At 40.0% G+C, this 26319-nt stretch overlaps 1 protein-coding gene across 1 annotated transcript in view; it reads right to left on the bottom strand.

Annotated features, from left to right (window-relative positions):
* Positions 1 to 26319, bottom strand: part of ATAD2B (ATPase family AAA domain containing 2B) — a 182184-nt gene that overhangs the window by 138965 nt on the left and 16900 nt on the right. The window contains exons 2-8 of the mRNA XM_065401026.1: positions 20616 to 20770; positions 16782 to 16828; positions 14515 to 14668; positions 11879 to 11981; positions 11223 to 11331; positions 3349 to 3465; positions 1910 to 1985 (exon numbers count right to left, since the gene is read on the bottom strand). Of these exons, the coding sequence (XP_065257098.1) occupies positions 1910 to 1985; positions 3349 to 3465; positions 11223 to 11331; positions 11879 to 11981; positions 14515 to 14668; positions 16782 to 16828; positions 20616 to 20770 (761 nt within the window). The remainder of the gene's footprint in view (positions 1 to 1909; positions 1986 to 3348; positions 3466 to 11222; positions 11332 to 11878; positions 11982 to 14514; positions 14669 to 16781; positions 16829 to 20615; positions 20771 to 26319) is intronic.

Genomic DNA, 26319 nt, shown 5'->3' with positions numbered 1-26319 from the left:
GAATTTTAAGCATTATTTATTTGTTTCCCATATTCGCACTCTTTGCTCTTCTGTGAGCTTGGACAAGAAAACTGTCAATTTCAATGTGGTCTACAATCAGTTTCTACTTCATTTCACTTAAAAGGTAGAACAGTATCATGCTATTATATTTGGGTTGCAAACACCACAGGAGGCCTTTTTGTTTAAAAAAAATATCCTATTAATTTCAGTTCGTAGAAAGCTCATTTTTACAAACTCTAAGGTCGGGCTCTAATTGTGTGCCTAAGTTTACAAAAAAATTGCTCAAGGCTTTGGAGTTCAACTTACTATACACCAGTTTTACCTGGCAATAGAGCAAGTCAAAAAAACAAAATAAATAAAAAAAAAAAAATCTTTTCTGTTTATTGACATTGGATCAACTCTACTTGGAAGAAATTTTAACTATAACAGAACAGAAAATATGATTGCTTTTTTTTTTTAATTGTATTTTGTTTCCTTTATTTCTTCAGCACAGAGGGAAATTTGCTGCTTTAAAAGACGTAACAGGCTGTGGGACTATAAAATTGCAGTGTAGATGTTCGGGCTTGGCACTATCGGGTCTCAGAGCCCAAGCTCCAGCCCATGCATCGACACTGCAATTTTATAGTCCCACAACCTGGGCCCCACGAGCCCAAGTCAGCTGACCCAGGCCAACCATGGGTGTTTTATTGCAGTGTAGACATACCCTAATATAGCACTATTTGAGACTGCTACAGTATACAAATACACAGCTCTTTCAAAGAACCTGATTCACACCCGCTATTCCAGGCTTGGGCCTCTCCTGAGCAGATTGCTTATAATTCATAGAATATCAGGGTTGGAAGGGACCTCAGGAGTCATCTAGTCCAACCCCCTGCTCAAAGCAGGACCAATCCCCAGACAGATTTTTGCGTCAGATCCCTAAATTCAATCCCTTAAGGATTGAACTCACAACCCTAGCTTTAGTAGGCCAATGCTCAAACCACTGAGCTATCCCTCCCCCCAATCACACAGAACTTCTACTTGGCATTATGATACAACCATGACATTTATTTTCATTTGTTCCCTAATCAGAATGTGATCCTAAGGCACAATCCAAGACCCATATATTCATGTGATCAAACTATGGAATTCATTGCCTCAGAAAGTGGCTGATGCCAAGTACTTAAGATTCAATATGGGATTGGATGTTTATAAGGCTATCAAGAATATCTAGATTTGTTACAATTAATAACAATCTTGGAAGGGATATTAAACCTTGTGCTTCAGGGCTTAAGAACAGGATGAGACCTATGTTGAGGTCAGGTTATCCCAAATCCACCTACTGCAATATTCTTACACCTTCCTCTGAAGCATCTGATGCTGGGCTACTGTCAATAGACAGGATACAGGACTAGCAGGACCTTGGGTCTGTTCTAGTCTAGTAATTCCTAACGTTCCTATATACTTCTGCAATTAAAAGTTTTATTTCACACTAGACTGCTTCATACTATTCTTCAGATTAACCATCTTCCCATGAAGGTATTCAGCAATCATTTTATTTATAACACCCTGATGCTATTATACTGATTTCTTTTTTATTAATTATAGGAAAATTCAGCTAAATTGGTCTTCAATTATTTTCAGATAATACAAGAAACAACAGGTTACAAACAGAAGAGCTTTAAAAAAAAAAAAAAAAAAAAAAAGACTTAGGCCCCAAACCTGAAATGAGCTTTTCTATCTTACATAAGTTTTGGTTGAACACAGGAGTCCACCTACATGAAGCTCACTGCAGGATGAGAGCCTTGCTTATTAAACCCAAAGAATCAGAAGTATCACCCAGAGACAGAAAGTTTCAAAATAAACAGCTAACAAAATATGCTGAAGGAACACAAATATCTTCTACCTCCAAAAAGCTTGTGACATTTACCTGATATGGCTTCTTCTTGCAGGAGATCTGTGAATATCAAACAGTGCATTTTCCCTCTTTTTTTGATGAGCCGGCACTGAGAAAAAAAGGTAACAGTCTTGAAACATCAAATACAAAAAAGGGTAACCACATGACAATCTACTAAAAAAAAAAAAAAAAAAAAAAAAAACACTTAGTTTCATTTATAACAAATCTATACAAAAAGTGCCTATCCTGAACTCTAGGTGACTGCCGAAAATTAGAAATACCTCACCCAAAACCCAGAAAATAAGACCATAATGAAAATAAGCTCATCTATATCCCTCTTCCTCACAATCCTCATCTTTTATTGTGACCCTCTCGCTCCAAAAGCCATATGAAGAAATGGGCTTTGCAGCATACCCTCACTGTCTGAAGATTTGGATTATTTCAGATCAAGGGAAAGAATGAAAAAGATAGAGTGGTCTCCACGAAGGGCCTCCATTACCAGTGCCATCTCTTTTCAAACTCCTCAGCTGATTGCAGCTGTCACAATATAGCAGAGATAGAGAGGTGGTTTTTCAAATAGGCAGAATTCATGCCACCACATTCTGCAACAGCTTCAGTTTCCATGTTGTTTTAAGGTGTAATCTTATGTGCAGTGCACTGTGGTAGTTTAATTTTGAAGTGCTAGATGCATGAACAGCAGCAAGGTCTACATCCAAAAGAAATAGTTGCAATCTCTTATCTAGACGAAGACTGGAAAATGCTGCTTGTGATAAACTAACAGCATCCACAGATTCAACACTATCCCCAGTTACACACAGTAGTTATGAATGGTGGGCACGCAATCTCACTAAGAGGAACAAACTTAACCATCACCATATCTTCCATTCTGATTCCCCCAACCTACCAGAATCACCATCTCCTTATCTATATTGAGCTTTAACCAGTTAGCTCTTATCTATGTCCTCATCTACGCCAGACTCTGAGACAGGCATGCAACAGCACTAGGTAGGTCAGATTAGATAGTTATAGAATTGATACCACCACCATACTGAATATACCAGAGTCTCTCTCTCATTAACCTTCTCAGATGCCCCGTATACATGTTGAACAAAAGGGGAAGCACGATGCAACCCTATGCAGAGTTCCACAGAAGCTCCCTTAGGGATGAAGAGCAATTATCCAACTTCTGTCCCCTTGTCCATTGTTCCGACCAAGGCAACACAATAGAGCAGAAGTGTGTGACCTTTGGCAAGTCACTTAAGTCTGTGGCAGGCCTTGGAATAAAAACCTTACTTTCCTCATGTCCAATTGCATGCTTTAACAATCTGAATGTTTATTCAGTAACCCAGAGAAACCAGAGCAAAACAGTTACAATACTTAACAGGGAAAAATCTATGGTATCTTTGAGCTCTATAAAAGAGCAAGTCCAGCTAATATGAGTAGAAAGGTCATCTATGGCCCTGATTCCTTACCTATTGGAGGTGCCTGGTACCTTTCCACAGTTTTTCTTTGCCTTAGATTATAAGGTCGATCATTTTCTTCTCCTTCTGCCTCTTCTACTTCTATATCTCCATCTTCCTCTTGAGATTCTAGAAAGAAAAAGCACAAAACATTTTGAACAGTTCTATTACTTTATTTCACAGCAACCTTGCCCCTCTCACCCTCTCCCCAAAAATAAATCCACAAAATAAACTCTAAATGCATAAGGATCATTTTCTTCACTAATTAGAACAAACTAATCACCATTGGGGCCATTGGAAATCCGCAGGATGTTTTGCCAAATTCCCTACTGGCTTCTATAGGATTTTTTTTGAAAATCAGCAGGATATAACAATAATAAATGTAGTAGATTTCTATATATTTACAAAGTGGTTTTACATAAAATTAGTTTATTTTACCCAGTTGGGGGGTGGTTTTGTTTTTCACTTTAATAATAATAATCCCTTGCCTACTTGAGACATGTGGCTGGTAAAATGAAGGCAGCTGGGAGACTAAAGAAGTTAGCCAGCCGGTGAGCATTTGTGGGGCACTTCTGTCTTACTGCTACTGATTAACTATGGTGAGGGAAGGGGACAAAAGAGAAGCACTTTCTGTGCTGGGAACTTGCTGACGAGCGTGGTAGGACTCTGGGTTGGATGCTGTGTTTTGAAATCTAGGCTTGGTTGCTGACTGTCTGAACAAGGTTGCCCTGCAGGTAGGTGAGTCAGCACCTGCTTTCTAGCAGGGCTCTTTGAAGAGAGAGCAGTACAGTTTTTTGTGAACAGGCCAGTGATTACAGACAGCTGAGTGTGATGGGTTGAGTCACCCATTATAGCTGTGTGTAAGGCCCAGGCTTTAACAAGCATGCAAGCTCCAAGACAGATGGCTGGTGATGCAAAGGGAGTTAGCCAGATGGTATTTCTGGATCACTTCTGTCTTATTGCTATTGATTAACTTTGACCACTATCCCATGTCACTCATCCACGTGGGCACTAATGATACTACCAGGTATGACCCTGAGCAGATCAGCAGTGACTACAGGGCTCTGGGGGCAAGGGTGAAGGTTGTGTTCTTGTCCATCCTCATGGCTGAGGATAAGGTCCCAGACAGGGGGATATGCATCCTGGAGATTAATGCATATTGACACCATCTGTGCAACCAGGAAGCTCTCTCAACCATGAATGCTATTCCAGGAAGGACTGCTGGGAGGAGATGGGGTCCACCTACCAAGAAGAGGAAGAGCATCTTCAAGCGCCAAATCACCCACCCACCTACAGCTCATATTACCCGACATGGAGAGAATTTTGAGCCCTGACCAAGCTGGCTTTTGCCAAGGCCATAGCACATGCGACCAAGTACTCGCGCTGACCACATTTGTTGAAAATGGCTTCCAGAGAAACTTGAAAACAGGCGCTGTTTTCATCAATCTAACAGCAGCATACGATACGGTATGGCACACTGGCCTGCTCGTGAAGGTATCATGGGTCCTGCTACCTTTGGTCACAGGAGTCGTTGAACTGTTCCTCTGCGATAGGCAGTTCAGAGTCCATATGGGGGAGAAGACAAGTGCTTGGAGATGACAGAGCAATGGATTACCCCCCAGAGCTCTGTGCTTTCTCCAACCCTGTTCAACCTTTACATCAATGACCTGCCAATAACGGAATCATGAAAGTTCATTTACGCAGATAACATCTGTTGTAGTACCTAGGTCCAGACATTCCACGAGTTTGATGCCACCTTAAACCAGGACATGGTAAAGTTAGCTGACTACTGTAAGACTTGGCGCCTCCAGCCAAGCGTCATAAAAACAGTTTCCAGTTTGTTCCATCTTCATCACACCAGTGCAACCCGTGAACTGAATGTTTATCAGAATGGTCAAAAAGTGAAGCATGAAGTAGAACCGGTCTATCTAGGTGTGACCTTAGACTGCGCACTGAATTATCATGTCCACCTGAAGAAGACAGCAGCTAAAGTTAAGATGCGCAACAATCTTCTTAGCAAACTGGCAGGTTCGTCATGGGGTGCTCATGCTCCAACTCTGCGGACATCAGCTCTTGTGCACCAGTTTAGAGTCGATCATCACACACCGAACTGGTGAATACGCAATTACATGCCGCCATGCGCATCATCTCCGGCACCCTGTGTCTGACTCCACTCCCATGGCTTCCAGTTCTGAGCAATATTGCGCCTCCTCATATAAGATGAGAGGTTGCCACTGGCAAGTTACTGGAGAAAGTATGCGCCAACCCAAGCCTGCCGCTGCACAATGACCTTTTTAATAATAATGTACTAATAATATAATATATGGAGATATCCTATCTCCTAGAACTGGAAGGGACCACGAAAGGTCATCGAGTCCAGCCCCCTGCCTTCACTAGCAGGACCAAGTACTGATTTTGCCCCAGATCCCTAAGTGGCTTCCTCAAGGATTGAACTCACAACCCTGGGTTTAGCAGGCCAATGCTCAAACCACTGAGCTATCCCTCCTCCCCCAACACCAGCTGCATGTTTGCCGTCATGTCGCCCATTATGGTCTCATCTGCCACGCCAGGATGTTAGGGCGGAAACACTCTGGCGAGAGGAATGGGTATCTGTTATAATCCGCAACCAGTTCCTCATCACCAACCCCACAATTTGCCCGCCTGGTTTTGACCTGCCACGTCGCCAATGGTCCCTGTTGAACAGGTTCCGGACTGGGCAAGGTCTCTGTGCAGCTAACCAGTATCGCTGGGGCCTTCGTGACGGCCCTTTGTGCAGCTGCAGCACAACACAGATGATGACGCACATTGTCGATGAATGCCTGCTGACTAGGTTCAGTGGTGGCCTAGAAGAACTGCATCAAGCCACTGAAGATGCCATTGCTTGGCTAGACGACTATGCACACGCTAAATAAATAAGTGAGAAGAGTTTTAAAGGAGACGGGTGACAAAAGCCCACAGGTAAGCATAAAAAAGGCAACTAACAGAAGGCTAGAGGTTTGGGGGGAACCTTATGAGGGGGAGGCATGGAAAATTACAGTAGGATCTCAGGAGCAACAAGAGAATAATCAGCATGGGAATCTGCTCAATATCTCAGATGTCAACACACAAATGCAAAGGGTATGGGCAATAAACAGGAAGAACTGGAAATATAAATACATAGGCTAAATTATGACTTAACTAGCAGCATAGTGACTTGGTGGGATAAATCTCATGACTTGAATATTGGTAAAGAGGGGTATAGGTAGGAAGACAAGGCAGAGAAAAAGGGAGGAGGTGTTGAAAGAATATATACACTTGTTCTGAGGTCAAGAAGGAGGTTGAGACACAGACCAGTTGAAAGTCTCTGGGTAAAGACAAAAGGTGAAAAAATACGGATATCATCATGGAAGGGGGTCTACAGTAGACACCAAATCAAAAAGAGAAGGTGGATGAGGCATTTGAAGAATAACAAACATCCAAAACACAAGACCCAGAAGTAGTGGGGGACTTTAAGTACTCAGAATCTGTTTGAAAAATAATACAGCAAAACAAAATGTCCAATAAGTTCTTGGCATGTATAGGGAATAACTTTTTGTTTCAGAAAATGGATGAAGTAACCAGAGGGGCAACTATTTTTGACTTGATTCTGACCAATAGGGAGAAATTAATTGCGAATCTGAAGGTGGAAGGCAATTTTGGTGAAAGTAATCATGAAATGATAGATTTCATTATTCTAAGGAGAAAGGGAAGAGTGAACGCAGCAGAATTAGGACAGTAAAAATCAAAAAAGCAGATTTTAACAAACTCAGAGAATTAATAAGTAAGGTTCCATGAGACGAAAATCTAAGGGAAAAGGGAGGTCAGGAGACCTGGCAGTTTCTCAAGGAGACAACATTACGGGCACAACTGCAAATCATCCCAATGCAAAAGAAAGATAGGAAGAATAGTAAGATGCCAATATGGCTCCATCAGGAGCTCTTAAATGACATGCAAATCAAAAAGGAATGCTAAAAGACGTGAAAACATGGACAAATTGCTAGGATGGAGCACAAAAGAACAGCACAAGCATGTCTGAACAAAATCAGAAAGGCTAAGACACAACATGAGTTACACCTTGCAAGGGACAAAGAAGATAAGACTAGGTTTTTTTAAAATACGTTAGGAACAAGAGAATAGTGAAGGAAAGAGTAGCGAAGAAAGAGAGCTAATAACTGATTATACATCAAGAAAGCTGAAGTGTTCACTAAAAGGATTAATGAGGAGTAGATACTCAGCACAATTAATATTAAAAAAATGGGGAGGGAATGCAAGCCAAAACAGGAAACGAACAGTTTAAAGAATATTTAGATAAATTAAATGTATTCAGATCGGCAGGGCCTGATGAAATTCATCCTAGGGTACTTAAGGCACTAGATGAAACAATCTTAGAACCATTAAGAATTATCTTCAAGAACTCATGAAAACAGGTGAGGCCCCAGCAGACTGGCAAACATAGTATCTATCTTTTAAAAGTGGAACAAAGAGGATCTGGGGATTTATAGACCAGTCAGCCTAACTTTCATACCTGGAGAGATATTCGAACAATTTTTTAAACAATCAGTTTGTAAGCACCTATAGGATGATAGGGTTATAAGGAATAGCCAGCATGGATTCGTTAAGAACAAATCATGCCAAATCAACACAATTTCCTTCTTTGACCAGGTTAGTGGCCCAATGGATGGGGGGAAGCAGAAGATGTGATATATCTTGATTTCAGTAAGGCTTTTCACGGTCCTATATGACATTCTCATAAGCAAACTATGGAAAAGTGGTCTACATGAAATTACTATACAGTGGGTGCACAGCTGGTTGAAAGACCATAGTCAAAGAGGAGTTATCAATGGTTCACTGGGAGGGCATATGAAATGGGGTCCCCCACAGATCAGAACCAGGTCTGGTAGTATTCAATATTTTCATTAATTACTTGGATAATGGAGCAGAGAGTACACTTATAAAATATGCAGTTAACAGTAAGCTGGGAGGGGTGCCAAGCACTTTAGACGACAGGATTAGAATTCAAAACAAACTTGACAAATTGGGGAATTAGTCTGAATTCAGCAAGAGGAAATTCAATAAAGATAAGTGCAACATACTTGCTTTAGAAAGGAAAAATAAAATGCACAGCTACAAAATGGCTAGGTAGTAGTACTGCTGTGACGAAGTGAGAATGTTCTTAATGTTTTCTCTGAATACTGTGTGTGGGCTTCAGTTTTCCCAATGTATTATTCAAGTATCTAGGTGAAAGGATAAGAGTGTGTGATCATAGCAGTGACCCCTAGACTACTGACTGTCTGCCTGGGCACAAAGAATGGCCGACACTCTGTATCATCACAACTGATGGCCAGAGCCCATCTTCTGCAAGGAGCCAGCCAAAGGCGTTGGAGAACAAAGAGACCAGGTGACCTGTTTGCTTGGGAAAGAGACAAAGTATGGAGGTGGGGCTGCTGGGCATGAGTGAGGCTGGGCTGCTGGAAGGAGTCCATCTGCTGGTCTGGGAGTCAGGAGAAGAGCCCAGGGCTCTGGAGCCCCTCAAGATGGGCTTTGCTGTAACTTCCTGGTTTCTGTGTTAACAAGATCTGTTCTACGCGGTGTTCCTGACAACTAATAAACCCTTCTGTTTTACAACACTGGCAGAGAGTCACTGCTGACTGCAAAGTTGGGGTACATGGCCCTTTGGGGGTTTGTAAGGCTTCCCCAGGTGTCCCATCCAGGTAGACTCACTGTGGGAAGCTCACTGTGTGAACAGGGGTGCTGACTGCTCCGAGGTCAAACCCAGGAAACACTGAAGCCGGGGAGGCCTCTTGCCCTGGTGAGTGTGTGCCCTGAGGGGAGACACATTACACATTATAGTCCTGACTGGCTTCATTCAGATTACTGAAACTGTGACTCCGTGCCAACTGCTGAAAAGGATCTGAGAGTTATAGTGGGTCAAAAACTATGAATATGAGTCAACCAAGTGATGCAGTTGCAAAAAAAGCTAATACTCTGGGGTGTATTAACAAGAGTATCAAATGTAAGATGCAGGAAGTAACTGTCCTGCTCGATTCAGCATTGGTGACACTTCACCTGCAGTACAGTGTTCAATGCTGGGCACAACACTTAGGAAAGATGTCAACAAACTGGAGTGTCCAGAGGACAGCAGATAAAATGATAAAAGGTTTAGAAAACTTGATCTAAAAGGAAAGGTTAAGAAAACTGGGTATGTTGAGTCTTGAGAAAAGAAGACTGAGCGGGGACCTAATAACAGTCTTCAAATATGTTAAGGACTATTATAAAGAGGACAGTGATCAATTGTTCTCCATGTTCACTGAAGTAGAACACAAAGTAAGAGGCATAGGCCTGGTCTACACTAGGGGGGATGTTGATGTAAGATACGCAACTTCAGCTATGGGAATACCGTAGCTGAAGTCGACATATCTTATTCCGACTTACCTCCCGTCCGCACGGCGCGGGATTGACGGCGGTGGCTCCCCCGTCGACTCCGCTACCACCGCTCGCTCCGGTGGAGTTCCGGAGTCGACAGGGCGTGCATTCGGGGATCAATATATCGCATCTTAACGAGACGCGATATATTGATCCCCGATAAATCGATCGCTACCCGCCAATATGGGGGGTAGTCTGGACGTACCCTTAATCTAAAGCAAGGGAAATTTAGAATAGATATTAGGAAAATCTTTCTAACTATGAGGGTAGTTACGCTCTGGAATAGCCTTCCAAGACAGGTTGTGAAATCCCCATCATTGGAGGTTTTTAAGAACACTCTGGACAAACACTTGTCAGGGATGGTCTAGGTCAGGGGTTGGCAACCTTTCAGAAGTGGTATGCCGAGTCTTCATTTATTCATGCTAATTTAAGGTTTCGCATGCCAGTAATATATTTTAATGTTTTTAGAAGGTCTCTTTCTATAAGTCTATAATATATAACTAAACTATTGTTGTATGTAAAGTAAATAAGGTTTTTAAAATGTTTAAGAAGCTTCATTTAAAAATTAAATTAAAATGCAGAGCCCCCCAGACTGGTGGCCAGGACCCAGGCAGTGTGAGCGCCACTGAAAATCAGCTCGCGTGCCGCCTTTGGCGCATGTGCCATTGGTCGCCTACCCCTGGTCTAGGTTTACTTGGTCTTGCCTCAGCACAGGGGATTGGTCTTGATGACCTCTCTAGATCCCTTCTGACGGTACAATTCTATGATTTCCAAAAACCTAGAATACCTTTGCTCTTCTTTTCATTCTCCCAAAATTCCCATGATAACCAAAAGAAATCAAATATTTGATAAAATACTAAAGTAATTACAACTTTAAAATTTGCAGCCTAATTCCTATTAAAAGCTCTTTGAAAGAAACCTAAACACATAGGCTAAAGATATCAGCTGGATGTTTCTACTAAAATAATCACTACTATAACAGTTAATATTATTTAAATTGCCTCCACTGAGTTTCAAAATTTACACCCTACTGTGGTTTACTCTACCCAGAGCAACTGTTTCAGTTCTAAGATACAGGAAATCTGGTTTAAATTGTTCCATATTTGTAATGCCAATTGAACAAACGTTTTTTCTTTTAAACAAAAGCTTTAGTTCAATTTGTGATCCACTATAACTCTCAGATCCTTTTCAGCAGTACACTGAAACCTGCGGACACCATAAATCTTTGCTGAAGAGCAGAATTTCTATATTGGGTATTTCCAATGACCCAGTTCATTTTCTATTAAGCAAAAGAAAATTATTACTAATTCTCTCTATTACAGTACAGTAGTACTGTACAGTATTTGTATCAATACACTAGCTATTTTAAGGAGTCATTTCTTCTAAACAGTATGTTTCATTAGTGTTTCAAATGAAGCCCTATAGTTAATCTGTACAATCCATACCTTCTTCTTCCCCTTCAGTGGACACTTCGTGATGGTTCTGAATTCCATAGCTATTTCTTCTCAGTGATTTCCGCCTTCTCTTCACTCGAGAATACATATCCATGTTTTCCTAGAACAAAATGAATTTGCTCATTAATTGATACTATTCCTCGTAACCTGCATTGTTAGCCCAAATAGTAATGGTAATACCTAAGTAGTGCTTTCCATCTTCCATGTGCTTTACCAACAAATAACCCTGAGAGGTAGGGTAAGTATTCTCAGTTTACGAAATGAGGAGGATTGAGGAATGACTCTCCCGGGGCCACAGATTGTGTCAGTGTCAAAGCCTGTGTTTAGAACTCAGGCCATCATGGTGCCCAATCCTGTTTTCGGACCACTAAACCATGTTTCCTCTCCAATTTAACAACATTAGCACAATATGAGAATGTGTCAGTCAATTCCCCATTAACCAAACAGGATGACATATTAATATCTTTCTAAAATTAAATACACCTAGCATCAGTGTTTATTTATAACAGTGAGCATTAGCTAGGAGTTGAAAAAATGCTTTAGAATTTTAACATACTGTAGGCAACTGACGTATGGATAGTTATAAAAATATACATATAGCCACTGGATGTTACTCTTATCCAAAATTTGAAAGATTCTGAACTTACAAATTCTGTGTCTGTCCACATTCGCAGCCGTTCTACTTCTCCAGACCTCCTATTCCGCCTGATGTTAATATTGTCCATTTCTTGTAGTACAGCTTCAGCAGTACTAAATATGCACAATATTTAACATAAGAGACAAATATTCAGACTTAAAATACAAGAGCTGCAGAACTTTTACACACGTAAATAATTCTATGTAACGCACTACACTAAAATTATAATTTCTTTGCAATCATTCCCAGAATTATATATGGAATAAAATCTACAGATCAACTAAAATTTGATTTCAGTCTCTCCTGCAACTCCTTGAATACATCAATTAAACTAAAAATAGTCAGCCGTAATAAAGAAAATTGAAAGAAGAGGGTAAAAGTATACAAAGTGTCTGCACAAGAGAAAAAATGATTATTTTATGGGCTTTGAATCAAACTCTAATACCAATTTTAATTTAAAGTGCGTGTTCTCTTTGTCAGTTGTGGGGGTTAATTTTTAAATCTGGTGAGTCTGAATGGTATACTTGTGAAAAGTACCAGACTGACAGCCTGTGAGACTGAAGCTTTTCATCCACATAACCGGTGTAGCACAGGTAGCAACACTGCACTCCTGTAAATGTACCTCAGTCCTGTAAGCTCCATAAAATGTCAGCATTTCTCTGAGGCAAGGGCTAACAAATAAAGGAATTTTTTTTAAATAACCAAATATGTGAAATGAAAGAGACATATATAGAACTCCACTGCTCATTAATTTGCCTCTGTTGCATCACTTAACTTAATCATTGTATAATTAGACTGCAAGCTCTTCCAGAGAAGGACTTCTACCTTAAACGTCTTTAAAGTGTTGTTAAACTGATGGTGCTACGGACTGAGCAGGACGGACCACTTCTCGGGAAGGAGATGACAAGTCATCAGCCAGGCCCAATCAATCATCTACTTATTTGTCATGACTGTCAAATTATTGCTAACTGTGGTGAAGGTTTGTGTACTGTGGATACCTGTCCACTGGAAATGTACTAAAGCTGCATAACAGTTGGAAACTTATCAACTTTCAATCATTTCCAGTCAGCACTTTAAAGGTAAATCCAAAAAGTGTGAAATCCTGAAATCAATGGAGGTAAGGATAACTATTTAGAAGTCTGGTGAAACTTTTGGGAATTTGATGGAAGATGGTCATTCCCTTCCACCAAACCTGACAGTGTGTAGTGTGACCACCATACACACACACATATATATATATATATATACATACATACACACACACACACACACAGGAAGGGAGAAACCCCTTCAACAACAGTCAAAATTAAACTAAAAATCAAGATGTTAAAATAAGGAAAACAGAGGAGGAAAAGGGACAAAAGCTTAATATCATGCACGGTTTTGACAGGACAACTAACAAACAGGTTACACATTTAAACATAAGAAAAACAGAAGTTTGGACCTAAATGAGATAACAAGAGACTTGAACCACCACTACCAATTGACAAAAACAGAAGATAGAAACAAAGAGTAGAAAAGCATCAAACACAATATGTGACTGATACCACAAAACTGAAGAAAGTGATTAGTGGCAAGTCTTGTCAATACAGCTTTAGGGACTTCCATAGATCAATTTATAATTGTATACTTATGTAAATACTAAGTTTCTCTCTATTTAAGTTGCAAAAAGCCTTATACGATTTCTATTATACTGAATAGAACTGTTAATATACAAAGAAAAAAGAAAAAATGATGGAGGTTTTGCCATTAACATTAATAGGGAGAGAATGTCACCCAAAAGCGTTTTTCCCCTTTGAATTTATAATCAATACTATGAAGTATTTCTGATGTACAACCTAACTGATCTAGATACATTCAAGTCATTGTTCATAATTTTGGACACTTTGGCTCAATGTAAACACAAATGCAGGCGTCAGTATCACAATCTTATCACATTACCATCTTTATAGTAGATTGCTTTCCTATTACTATATTGAGGAGGAAGAGGAGTTGAATAAAAAAGGGCTTCAAATTCAACCAGGGAAAAAGTAACTCAAGAGAAACTTATAAACTGATACCAAGCGATTACTGAGCACATTGAAAAAAGCAGTTTCTGTGAAAAACTAACGTTCAGCAGAATACATTTTTTATCAGTAATACAGATCATACTTAGCAGTTACAGAACATTTTTCACGTTTAAAACTTTTTGCAAACACTGATACTCAGTATCTCTCAAAGGTACATATTATACCCATTTTACAGAAGAGAAAACTGAGACAGGGAGGTTAAGTGACTTGCCCAAGGCCACAGAGGAAACCACTTTCAAAGCAAGGAATTCCTGGCTCCCACTCCTGTGTTGAGATCAACAGACTGTGCCTTCCTCTCTGATCAACTTTATCTGCACTGTAAAGTCAAAAAGTGACACCAATCCTGTATGCAGTATCTCATTAACAACAAGTGGTAAAGAAACAGCTACAAACTTGTTGACATTTTATAATTCAGACATACAAGCAAGATGTACTTAACTTCCAACCATTGTTGTTACTGTTGTTCACTTATTTAAATGACATTTAGATAGAAAGCCCTGTATTGCAGTTCTAACTGTTTTAAAAAACCCCCATCAAGATGCTTTGTGACATGTGCAACTGAAGTATCCACACATACCTGTTTACTAGCTGATCAAACAATAAACTCTGATTCAAAGTTTCAAATCTGTTTTTCCTGGACCGACAACTTTTTCTCACTTCTATATCTCCGTTTATGCAACCATGGTCCCCATCTCCCTTTTTTTCCCCTCGAAGGGGATGGCTTTTGAGAGCTAAGAGAAATTCGTATTACTACTTCAAAATGCAGGAAACAACATTTTTACAAACAAGAATTCAATAATCAGATTACTTAGCAAGGATAAGAAACCAAACGATATTAAGAAACAGAGTCAGTTCCCCCTGAATGTGCATCCTGACATTTACTGTAATAAGAGTTATCTGTTTTAAGTCCCTACCAATGTTATTTTACTAACTGTACTTCTGTGCCATTTGGGCTATTTACTTGTACATAAATATATATCATTTTGTGGTAAGTTTGTATTTGAACACCAAATATTCAGTATTTTAAAGTTAACATTAAGACTGTCAGTCACCCTTTGCAGTTTCAGTTCTTACTCTTTCCTTTAAGTACAGTATCAAAAGGTTTTATTTTACTGATACAATACAATTTTATTTTGCATAGAAATCTATGTATGCTACTTTGTCCAGTGCCTAGACTATGGAGCCCCATTTTTAGTTGGTTCTTTAGGCACAACAATAAAATTAATAAATAATTATCAAAATACTTAATGGAATTGAATATACTCTCAGACTCAATACATAACTAAAAGGAGACAGAAATTAAGAAGTATAGACATGAAAACTGGATACGTTTTCAGTTGAGATTTTAAATGAACTGGCAAACTGCTAAGGTGAAGATTCACAGGAACACTGTTCTAGGTGGCAGGAGCTGCAGACATAGCAGGTCTCAAAAACAGTCGTGAAACAGCATGCTGAGCCAGAGAAGGCCAGGTATTAGGTAAGCAAGGGGACTGGATAAATTAGAGATATTATTTGCGAGAAATAGGCCAAAACAAGTCCATGAAAGTAAAATTTGGGATCAACGGCAGGTCTACACTTGTAACTGCACATAGGGTACACTGCACACCCAGCTAGCTAGGTAGAAATACCAGTGTAGACACTGAGGCACTGCTTAGGCAAGTAGAGTAGAGACCCGCCTGACCCTTAGGGTATATACCCTATACGGCTCTCTACATGCCCAAGTAGTGTCTTCCATATCTATGCCGCTATTTTTAGCAGTGTGGTGTCCTGCTGTCAGAGTCTTTCCCTGCTGCAGTGAAAGACTCCAACATGGGATAAGAGACTGGCAGGGAGGAGGCAACGAGAAAAGGCTCTAGCAGCTCCCCACTGCCACAGCCTTTTCCCAGTGCCTCCCACTGCCAGAGCCTTCCGCTGCCATATGTAGCTACACATTGCAGTGAGTGTGGATGCAGCCTGCCTTTCACTGCAGTGTGTAGCTGTACGTAACCTACACGTTGCTGCAAGTGTAGACAAGATTATGGCCAGGAGACACCAAATGGGAATTCTGAATTGGGAAGAGAGATGGAATTATGTTTGAGGATGCTCCTTGTGCCTAAGAATACAGTTATGTCACAGAGGTCATGGATTCAGTGACTTTTCGGGACCTCCATGACTTCTTCTAGGCAGGGCTGGAGCAGCTGTCAGCCCCGGGGCTGCCCCAGAACAGCTAACCGGCAGCCAGCCCCAGGCCCACTGAAGCAGTGGTTCCCCACCGCCACAGCAGCAGCTGGGGGTGGAGCAGCAGCAGTCAGCCCCTCCCGGAGGAGCAACGGTGGGGCTGGAGCAGCTGCAAGCTCCAGCAGTCCTGGCAGTACTCTGTTTGTTCCTATCCCCGTCCCCCTTCCATGGTATTTTTTACTAAAAGTCAGGGACAGGTCGCAGGTAGAGCCCTGCTAATCTGTTGATATCCGTGGATTGGATGCAGATGCAAATTTTATATCTGGAGCCCCGCAAATCTGCAGCTATCCACTTTATATCCATGGCCCACGTTTGCCGATCGGATGCAGATACAAATTTTGTATCCATGCAGGGCTCTAGTCGCAGGTTTCCGTGAATTTTTGTTTATTGCCTGCGACCCGTCCCTTACTTTTACTAAAAATACCTGTGACAGAATCTTAACCTTACTTGTGACCAAAGGAAGCATCCAATAAATTATCTGATGGAATCAGAGAGAAAACAGTTTCTTGTAAACACAGGGAGAAACACACCAATGAAGGTGTCAAAATATATACATTTGAAAATCATCAATATAAAAGTAGTTAAGATTAAATATAGATATAAAATAACCAAAGGGAAAACACTCACATAAGCTACGTCCAGTTGGTAATGTAGCACCAGCCTGAGACGTTAACCTGGAAAACAATTATATTAAATATGCAAAATATATCAACATTTCATTTACTACATAAAAGCTACAATGCAACCAACACTTTTGAAATAGAAATCCTTAAGTGTTATACATTGAGCATAATTTAAAGCATTTGTAAAATATGCTCTCAAGAATTTGGCTTGCATCTGAAGTTGGCACTGAAGTTGGCATTGCCACTGTCAGAAGACAGGATACTGGGCTAGATGGACCATTAGTCTGACCCATCCTTGTGTTCTTAACATTATACTAATATTTTATTTTTATACTAATAAACAATTTTAACTAGTATCACCATACTGAAAAAGATATATCAATATCTGTTCCACTAATAGGCTACACCATTTCACTTATGTCCCCTCCTGTTAAAGAAGCCCCACACAGGTTCCAGAAACAGTACTCTTGCTGCTGCTAGTCAGAAGCAAACACCATTTAAGCTCTTAATGTTTTGGTAGATAACTGAAACCAATGAAAACTAAGCAATAAAAACGTGCAGGGCAAAGTTATAAAAACAAAAAAATTAAATCTATTTAACAAATCTAATAATTGAAGGGAAAGAGACTGACAAATCAAGATTACTTAAATCAACAGTAAAAATATTACTTAAGACCTCAATCATAAGTATTCTGTGTTTCTTTTTTTAAAGTTAGTTTTCCTAAAGGAAAGTTAACTCCCACTGGGTTGGTATGAGAGCCAAAACATGATCCAAACCTCTTCCATAAATTACATGGTTTAACAAATTATTGTACCATATATTCAGTCTTGATTTTTACATTCGAGTAAAAGATCGTACACCTCTACCCCGAGGTAACGCAACCCGATATAACACGAATTCGGATATAACGCGGTAAAGCAGAGTTCGGGGGGGCGGGACTGCGCACTCCAGCGGATCAAAGCAAGTTCGATATAACGCGGTTTCACCTATAACGCAGTAAGATTTTTTGGCTTCCAAGGACAGCGTTATATCGGGGTAGAGGTGTATTTCTTATCTGTTAAGACTAACTTATTAAAACATAAGTTATACTGTTAGAATTAAAATGTACAAATGCCCTAAAATCATGATAGAATATTAGCTGAAAATATCCTGTTGGTACCAGTACATCTAAAATCAAGATAGATTAGTCAAATTAAGAATTTATATTCATATACCGCCCGTCATCCTGAAGGATCTTAAGTGCTTTACAATGTGTATAAAGGACCACTGAACTGCAATAACTATTGTGCACAGTGGAAGGCAGGGGGGATAACTGATTTTAGGTTGGAAAGTGAATAAATTAACCAGTTGAAAAAGGAAAAGGGAAATCATTTGACCCAGGCTCCACTGCCCCTTTACTCTTGCAAAAATTTCTACTTCTGAAGAGATGGATTTAACTAGGACATGGGCTTCTGCTATTATTTACCTGGGAAAGGCATACCAATTTTTCATAAAACAAGAGACTCACCATGGTAGACCTCAAAACCTTGTCACAGTGATAGATCAGAACACATAGGAGAATTGCATCTGCAAATCATGATCCTCTCAGGCATTTTTGACAAACAAACATTAGTAATGGCTTTATGGTCACATGTATTTGTTGCTTAATACCAAAAAGCTGAATCTCCACACAGGTTATTATGCATGGCTCTTCTGGGCTTGTTCAAGTAGCCCATTGCTAAAATTTTATTTTAATCTCAGTTCTCTACTTTAAATCTAGCTTCTGTAACAGACCAAGATCCAGTCATCAGACACATCGTAGCACTTCTTACAGGAGCAATGATGTTAGCTCCAATGTCCTGGCCAAATTTCAGTTCAGGCAAATTGAGTTCACCTAAGTGATATTCTTCCAGGATCAATTAAAAAAAACCTCAGATTTTATTTAAATTAACGTATTTTTTTTAAAAATAAACCTGTATTTTATTTAAAGTTAAATTTGAAATTGACAACCTATGTGTAGGCCTAAACTTATTATAATCTATTATAATTGTTTACATTAAATAAAAAAATATTAAGCAGTACATGTTTGCTGCCCATTTTAAAGAAAGTCAAACCACTGGACTGGTGGAAGTCACAGAATAAGCATCTGGAACTGGAGTTTTCTGAAGTGATAAATGTTTTTGACAGCAGTAGCCTCTTCTGCAGGTGCAGGGAGAAGATTTTTTTCATTTCACTTTATTCAACTAGTTCAGTTCAATGACTAGTTCATTCAAAGTTAAGAGACCAATTGGGAATTGAAAAAGCAGGAAAGCTTGCTTTCCCCTTACAATTTATCAATAAAAGACGAGGTCTGAAAGGATGAGAGCTACACTAGTTCTAAAATCTTGAAGGACAGATGACAGAAACTACCAGTTCAATTCACTAACTATAGATAACACTTCCTTTTTAATGTAAAATAGGTTTTGATAAACTTTGATACTTCTTTTTGTGTATCCAACACATTAAAGGAAGTTTATTAAAAAAAATTTTTTTAAATGTGCATTTTAATTGCATTTGAATTTCCATCCAAAGAGAGCTTGACAAACCACAAGTAAAAAAATCTAATAAGAAATTCACCATTTTCTAACATAATAAAAATGTGAATAAATTCAAGTTAGCTACGTAATTATTTAAATAAATGTGTCGATATAGTGTATCCCTCTGATTAGCAAAAAGAAGCACTAAATTTAGCATAAAGGCTATACGTAGTTGCAATTCAACGTATCTTATTGGTTATCAACAAATGAGAATCAACCTTTCTTTAGGAAAATAATTAAAAAGTTCAAAAGCAAAGCATGATTAAAATCAATGATTTTAAACAAGGTTTCCAGTTTGCTGCTTTAAATCATGATTAAAATCGGTGATTTAAATTGCTTTGACTTAAATCAATCCACCGTGTTCTTTACATCTTGTCTAACAGCTAAACTGTTGTGTAGTGCTGGTGTAGACTGTTAAATGACCCAGCATATCAGAGGTGGCTGTATATGCTCCAAGATGATTTCTGAAGGAAGCATGCTATATAATAAGCTGTAGTCATACAGTTCTCAGTTTAAATAATCACCTGTCTTATCCACATCAATTTGAATCAATTTGGTATCTAAACGTGTCCCACCTTAGGGAGTGTTGCCTTATAATTAGCTATTGTAGTTCCCATATGCTAACAGTAACAAGGATGACTGTCTCTCATTTACTGAATTTAAAACAATATGAAACAAAGAATGTCTAGTCCTATACAATATGCAGTAGCAGTTACAGGGGCCAAGATCAGTGTTCAAACAAGCTGTCCCAGGCACAACAGCTTGAGGCTTTTGCTTGGTGTCCATATATTCGCATAATTACTTGTATCCAATTGAACCTCTTTAAACCTGGAAACTTTTTCTTAAAATTAATTAAATCAATCGGTCAGAAAATGAAACTAATGTCTCCTTCAGTTTTGGTTATATGGAATGCATAGTACTTTGGCCTGCTTCTAATATACTAAACTCCTGAGTCAGCCATGAGTTGTCTAACAATGGAGAGGCTGAAAACATCATTGAAAAGGAGAAGGCTGGACCATCTTGTATACAAGAGGATGAAAACACACATTTCCTAATTTAAATTTAGGGTCAGCTGCTTATTCCTTGAGCACATAGAAGTCCTAATGAAGTCACAGAGTTCTGGATGCACAAACAACATAAAATTGGACCCTAACACATTCCACCATTCCCATTTTAACAGATAAAGTGGTGTCACATAAGGAGGAACACAACCCATGGGATTCACATAGTTCTCATTCCAGAAGACAGACAATGTAGACTATAAGAAAAGTGCACCAGATTACCGGGACTGTCCAGCTGAAATGCTCCATTCCTCTCGCTGCCCAGTATTGCGTGATTTTGATTTGTCTTTGCACACAGGATCAGCATGTTTCAAGGTACGTTTGGCTGGAGGGGATATGTGGCTATCACTCAAACTGCCATCACTACCTTCATCTTTCTGAAAGAGACAAAGCATCACACCACATTTGATTGGTTCATTTTTACACTTCCCATAACAAAAATAAGATTCCACTACTCACCTAAAGAAAGTCAAACCCAGTTCACACAAACATAGCAGTGCTTTATTGATGCTCATGGAACACATGTACAGTAACTCCACGCTTAACGTTGTTTTGATCTTACGTCCCTGCTCAATTACAGAACATGCTCCATTTAAAGTTCTGCAATGCGTCGCCATAACGTCGTCTGGCTGCCTGCTTTGTCCACAGCTGGCAGCCCCCCTATCAGCTCCCCTACGCCCCTCCTACAGTGCTTCCCGCCCGCCGGCAGACCCAGTGGATCAGTGCCTTCCCCCTTCCCCTCCCCCCCCCCCCCCCCCCGGCCTCCTGCCTGCGGCAATCAGCTGGCTTGCGGTGTTCAGGAGGCAGGACTTGGCACACAGGCTCTCCCTCCCTCCCCTGTCTCCTGAACGCCACAAACCACCTGATTGCCACAGGCAGAAGGCAGGAGAGAGAGGGGGTAGGCTGCCTCCGAATCCTCGCTCCTCCCCACTCCCTCCTGCCCCCTGAATGTCGCAAGCCAGCTGATTGCCATGGGCAGGAGGGCGGGGGAAGGAGCAAGGATGCAGCGTGCGGAGTAAGGGGGGGGGGGGAGAAGAGGCGGGTTAAGGGTGGGGGCTTGGGGGAAGGGGTGGAGTGGGCAGGCCGAGGGTTGACCCGCTCGCCCCTGGTGCTTGCAGAGTAGGGGAAGCTGCCGCTGCTGCAGCACAACGTGCTTCTCCTAGCCTACAGCACCTTCAGCCTCCTTGCCTGCCACATTGTCTCCAGTGCCAGTGGGCTGTGCCTGTGTGGGGTAGGGCGGGGGCACCTCCCAACTATAGTACTATACTGTATGGCAAAAAAAAATTTCCCTGGAACCTAGCCCCCCCATTTACATTCATTCTTATGGGGAAATTGGATTAGCTTAACATCGTTTCACTTAAAGTTGCATTTTTCAGCAACATAACTACAACATTAAGTGAGGAGTTACTGTACCTTAAAAATGCACACATGCTGAATGCTAACTCACCAGTTCACCTAGCAAAGACTTAACACTGGAACCTGATGAGCATAAAATATTAAAATTCTGTACTTATCAATAATTCTTTATAATGCTTCTAAACTAAATATTTCTAGTTTTCCAAAACCCAATATACAGTATCCCTGGAAACATTACTGCCCTCACTATTGCTGTAATTCATAAAACACCTTTTCTCTCTATGTATTACTGATTTTTTTTAAGTAGCTATTAGAATAAGAAACAGCAAGATACTATGACCAGTTCTCTCACTCATACCTTTAGCAAAATGATTAACACATGAATTCTAAAGCATCCATCACCAAAGTGTCTGGGCAATTTTAGGTTTTGTGTTTTCAGTTAAAAAATGTGCAAATATTGAGATCTCTCTCTCAATAAAAAATGAAAAGTGTTATAGATATTTTCAGAAGCTTTTATCAGAAATCAAAAATATTTAAAAAGAAACTAAATGCTTTTACCTCTTTCAACACTCTTCCTTTACAGTTTTCAATAACAGTATAAAGGGTTAGTAGAAAGAATACTTCTAAGTACCATACTATCCTGAAATTGCTATTAACCACATTGATCCATGAGGAAAAAAGCAGACAAGGGAGATCGCAAGACATCTTAACAGACCCAAAAATAAGTGACATACACGATTTCTACCCAACTAAAAACATCCCTTCTTCAGAGGGAATTGTCCATAATCAAACAAAAAATGTAAACATTAAAAAAATGCAAAAAAACCCAGCAGATTGGTGGGAAAAGATGTTTCACTGCAAAGAAATTACTCAAAGTTAAAGATCCATCCATCCATCCTAAGTACTGTGTACTATCTTTCTAGAGGGTGGATTAACTACAGTGGTGGAAAAATTCCTTCCGTCATTGTAGCAAGTTTCTACACTATGGTACTACAAAAGCACAGCTGCCGCACCATAGACAAGCTCCACTTTCTTTAGGCTAGAAAGCGGTCAGGTAAACTTTTCAAGACTTGGCCCTTCTCCAAAGAAAACTGGCTGTGGGTTTCAGTAAAATACATAAGTCATCTTTTATTATGTCTACTATAGTAAAAATCCACTGATTTGCCATAATGAAATGATGTATATATTACCGATAGGGTGCTGGTAGTTAAAGTGTAGTGGAAGAGACATATTGTCATGGAGAATAGAAAAAACTCTATATACAGTATGTTCTGACACAGTATGGAGCTTGTATCAAAGTTAAGCTAAGAATTCAACAAAAGAATGCTGATTGTCTGACAGAAGAAGAGGAGTCCAATGTAGAGGCTGAGCCACTTTCACATTCCAGTATGAAGCCAAAAATGACTCCCAAACTGCATCTAGTGTAAGCTAGTCACACAACTGGCAGAAACAGCACATGAACATGGGCAACTGCTGACCCTTTCACGGCAGAAATGAAAGATCTATGCACAAAATGCAGCATCATTGTAAGATATAAAATAAATGATGGTGATGGAAGTGGAAGCCAACAGGAGACAAATGAAAGTAGGTGATAAGAACATAAAGAGGTAGGTGGCCATGTAGAGCCTACCCTGACACTTCAAGCATGGAATCTGGTTTTGGATCACTGTGAAAAGATCAGAAAATACAATGAAGGGCAGAGGCAGATGAGGATACTAAGATTTAGCAAGAACCAGACAGAGCATATTCAATTGATGGTGCCTCTATATTAATATTAAGAAGTGTACCCAAACGTTTTGCATATTGTTATTTTTCCTCTTTGCAGAAAGTCAAATCATCACACAACCGTTGGTTAACATCACTTGAACTTTGAAAGCACATTAGATATATGCAATAGAAGTGCAAAGCACTTTACAAGCATTAATGGGTTTAGCCTCACAACACCACTGTGAAGTGCTCAAAGACTGCAGGAGATAACTTACTCATCATAACAATCCAGCCAGAAGAAAACAAGAGGCAACTTCAGAGACCTGCATAGGAAATGACTGTACAGGTAACACTAGAGAGTTTTCCAGTGAAGAAGGCAAATTATAGAAGAAATAATCAAGACTGTGGGAATGGGGAATTGGGGATCACACAGCAGCAGTCTTAATGTGGAGATTACGCAGCTTCTATTGCAACAGCAAGACACCCAATCTCCTAGGTAGCGGGGCTATTAGGAATGTCAGGAAATGTTTAAACTAGGAACAAAGTAGAATTTTACTCATACAAAAACTGATTATGCATCTCCAATTTACCCATCAGGCTTTATGGATTGCCTAACTAGAATGACAAACTGCAATTACTCAAGGGTAAAACAATTAAGAAACATGTATTTTGGAGGAGGGTTTGGCAGGTGGAGTTTTGGAGATGCTCCAAAACATGCAAAGGGAGAGATACTATTACAGTATTGGGCAACTGGCTAAGATGCAGCCCCATAAATGTCATATTGTAAGGTCTTCTCTCCATTTACAAAAAACACACATTTTTGCCCATGTTGCATGGCATATGTTAATTAACCCATGTTAAAATTGCAATTTTAACACTTGTTAGCTAGTTAAAGTAACCCTGCGGGTGAGCCTAGCAAACATGTAAACTATAACTGCCTTGTCTTCACTAGGATCCAATAAAAGCTAGCTTGACAAGGATTAAAGAGACACTTTTTCCCCCAATAAAAGCCAGATTGGCTTTTTGCAGATCTAACTCCTTATAATTGTTTTTTAAGTATTCATCTCTTATCCAACAATGCGGAATCAAATTTTAAAACTTTAAAATAAAGCAGTGGTTTTGGATCCCAAAATTCTATTAAAATTCAGATAAATTGGTACTAGAGCTCTCCACTCGAACTCCCTAACATTAAATGGACATCAAGGCTTGTTTAAAGTTATAAAATAAATGTTCATTACCAAATCTATTTTGCAACTAACAACCAGCAAGGTCTATACCTTGAATCCACTGAACACTCACAAAATTATAGTGCTGTACCATAACCTACAGCCACATCTGTACATGCTGTGTGAACTGCCAGAGATGTGTTCTGTGCTATTACTGAAGTGCACCACTAATGCAAGTCAATCTTAATGAACACTTCCTTTCTGAAATGCCAGGAGTTACCCTGTGCAACAGAGAAGCAGAGTTGCAAGTGAAGTCGCAGCACTGGTTTGAAACTAGCCTGTGTGGTACAGGAGAACAAAGCTGAGTAAAGAAGAAAAAGACAGGAACAACAATGCAATACCGCCTAAAGCCATTTGATAACTTGCTGTAAACTTAATACCACACCATTATTAAAAACAAAGCAGGTTTTTGCTTAACATAGGCTACAGTAACTTTTAACTATTCTTTATTACTTCTAGAATATTAATTCCTAACCTGTTTAGAGAAAGCTACAAAATACTAGCACCTAACATTAACCTCATTAACCTGAGTGTGAGACAATCAAGCCCACTTCAAATACGAAAAGCAACAAACCCTGAATTAGATTTGATGCAAGAGATGTTGCAGTCTATGCAACGTTTTTCACCGTGAAACCCTGAAAGCTAGCACAAGGAAAAGACCTAGGTTATTTTGATTCCCACACACAGTAAAAGTTAATCTGAAGTGTTGGGTCCAGGTCAAGCGGGAAAACAACAGGACCCTTTCAGGTTTCAGAGTGGTAGCCATGTTAGTCTGTATCAGCAAAAAGAACGAGGAGTACTTGTGGCACCTTAGAGACTAACAAATTTATTTGAGCACAAGCGGAGGAGAGCCGACCTCAGGGCAGGAGGTGGTGGCAGTGACTCAGGTTCAGAGCTGAGTCAGAAAATGATTCAACCCTCTCAGGCTCAGAGTGGATGGGCTTGGGGTCCAGGTCAGACCTAAAAATTAGACCTGAGCAGACCTCTAGGGCCAACAAAGAAACAAGCACTGAGATAGGCTCAAGCTTCAAAATTAAGTCAGCACTGAAACAGCTGTGCAGGCACTAATGCAATGAGTAGCCTTAAGACTACTGTGAAACTGTGGCATTGGAGCTGGCATCTCATGTGCTGATAGCAATGCTGTCACCAGAGTGCAGAGAACACCCACTAAAATATCTTGGTAGTGCCAGGGTGTTGGCTTAAACAATATCGAGGCAACACAGTGGCAGGAACAAAAACTCTGTTCCAAAGCACCGAGACAAATGTCAGGCCACTGCAGAGAAACACGCACTAAAGGACCATGAAAATAAACAAGTTCTAAAGCGCATGGAAGCACGAGGCCTGAAAAATTTTGCACAACTATACTGGACCTGACTGGGAGAAGAGGATACCCAGTGAACCTCACTGTGATCCAAAAGAGCTGGAATAATAAAGCACAGTCTCCTCCAGGAAGCTCCTTTACCAACTGAAAGTAAGGAACTGACTAAAGTTCGGAAGGTGCCGTTTACACTCTCTCCAAGAGGAGCACAATGGTCATGCTCTTCACTGCTACTGTTGTGCTCAAGAACAAAACTTCACAGCTAGGGGAGTTTGGTTAGTCTCATACTAAAGAGCAAAGAGCCAGCGGTGAGAATCCT

Source organism: Emys orbicularis, chromosome 3 (genome assembly GCF_028017835.1).
Source record: "Emys orbicularis isolate rEmyOrb1 chromosome 3, rEmyOrb1.hap1, whole genome shotgun sequence".
NCBI lineage: Eukaryota > Metazoa > Chordata > Testudines > Emydidae > Emys > Emys orbicularis.
Note: the sequence above shows the minus strand (reverse complement) of the source record. Positions and strands in the feature narration are given on the sequence as shown.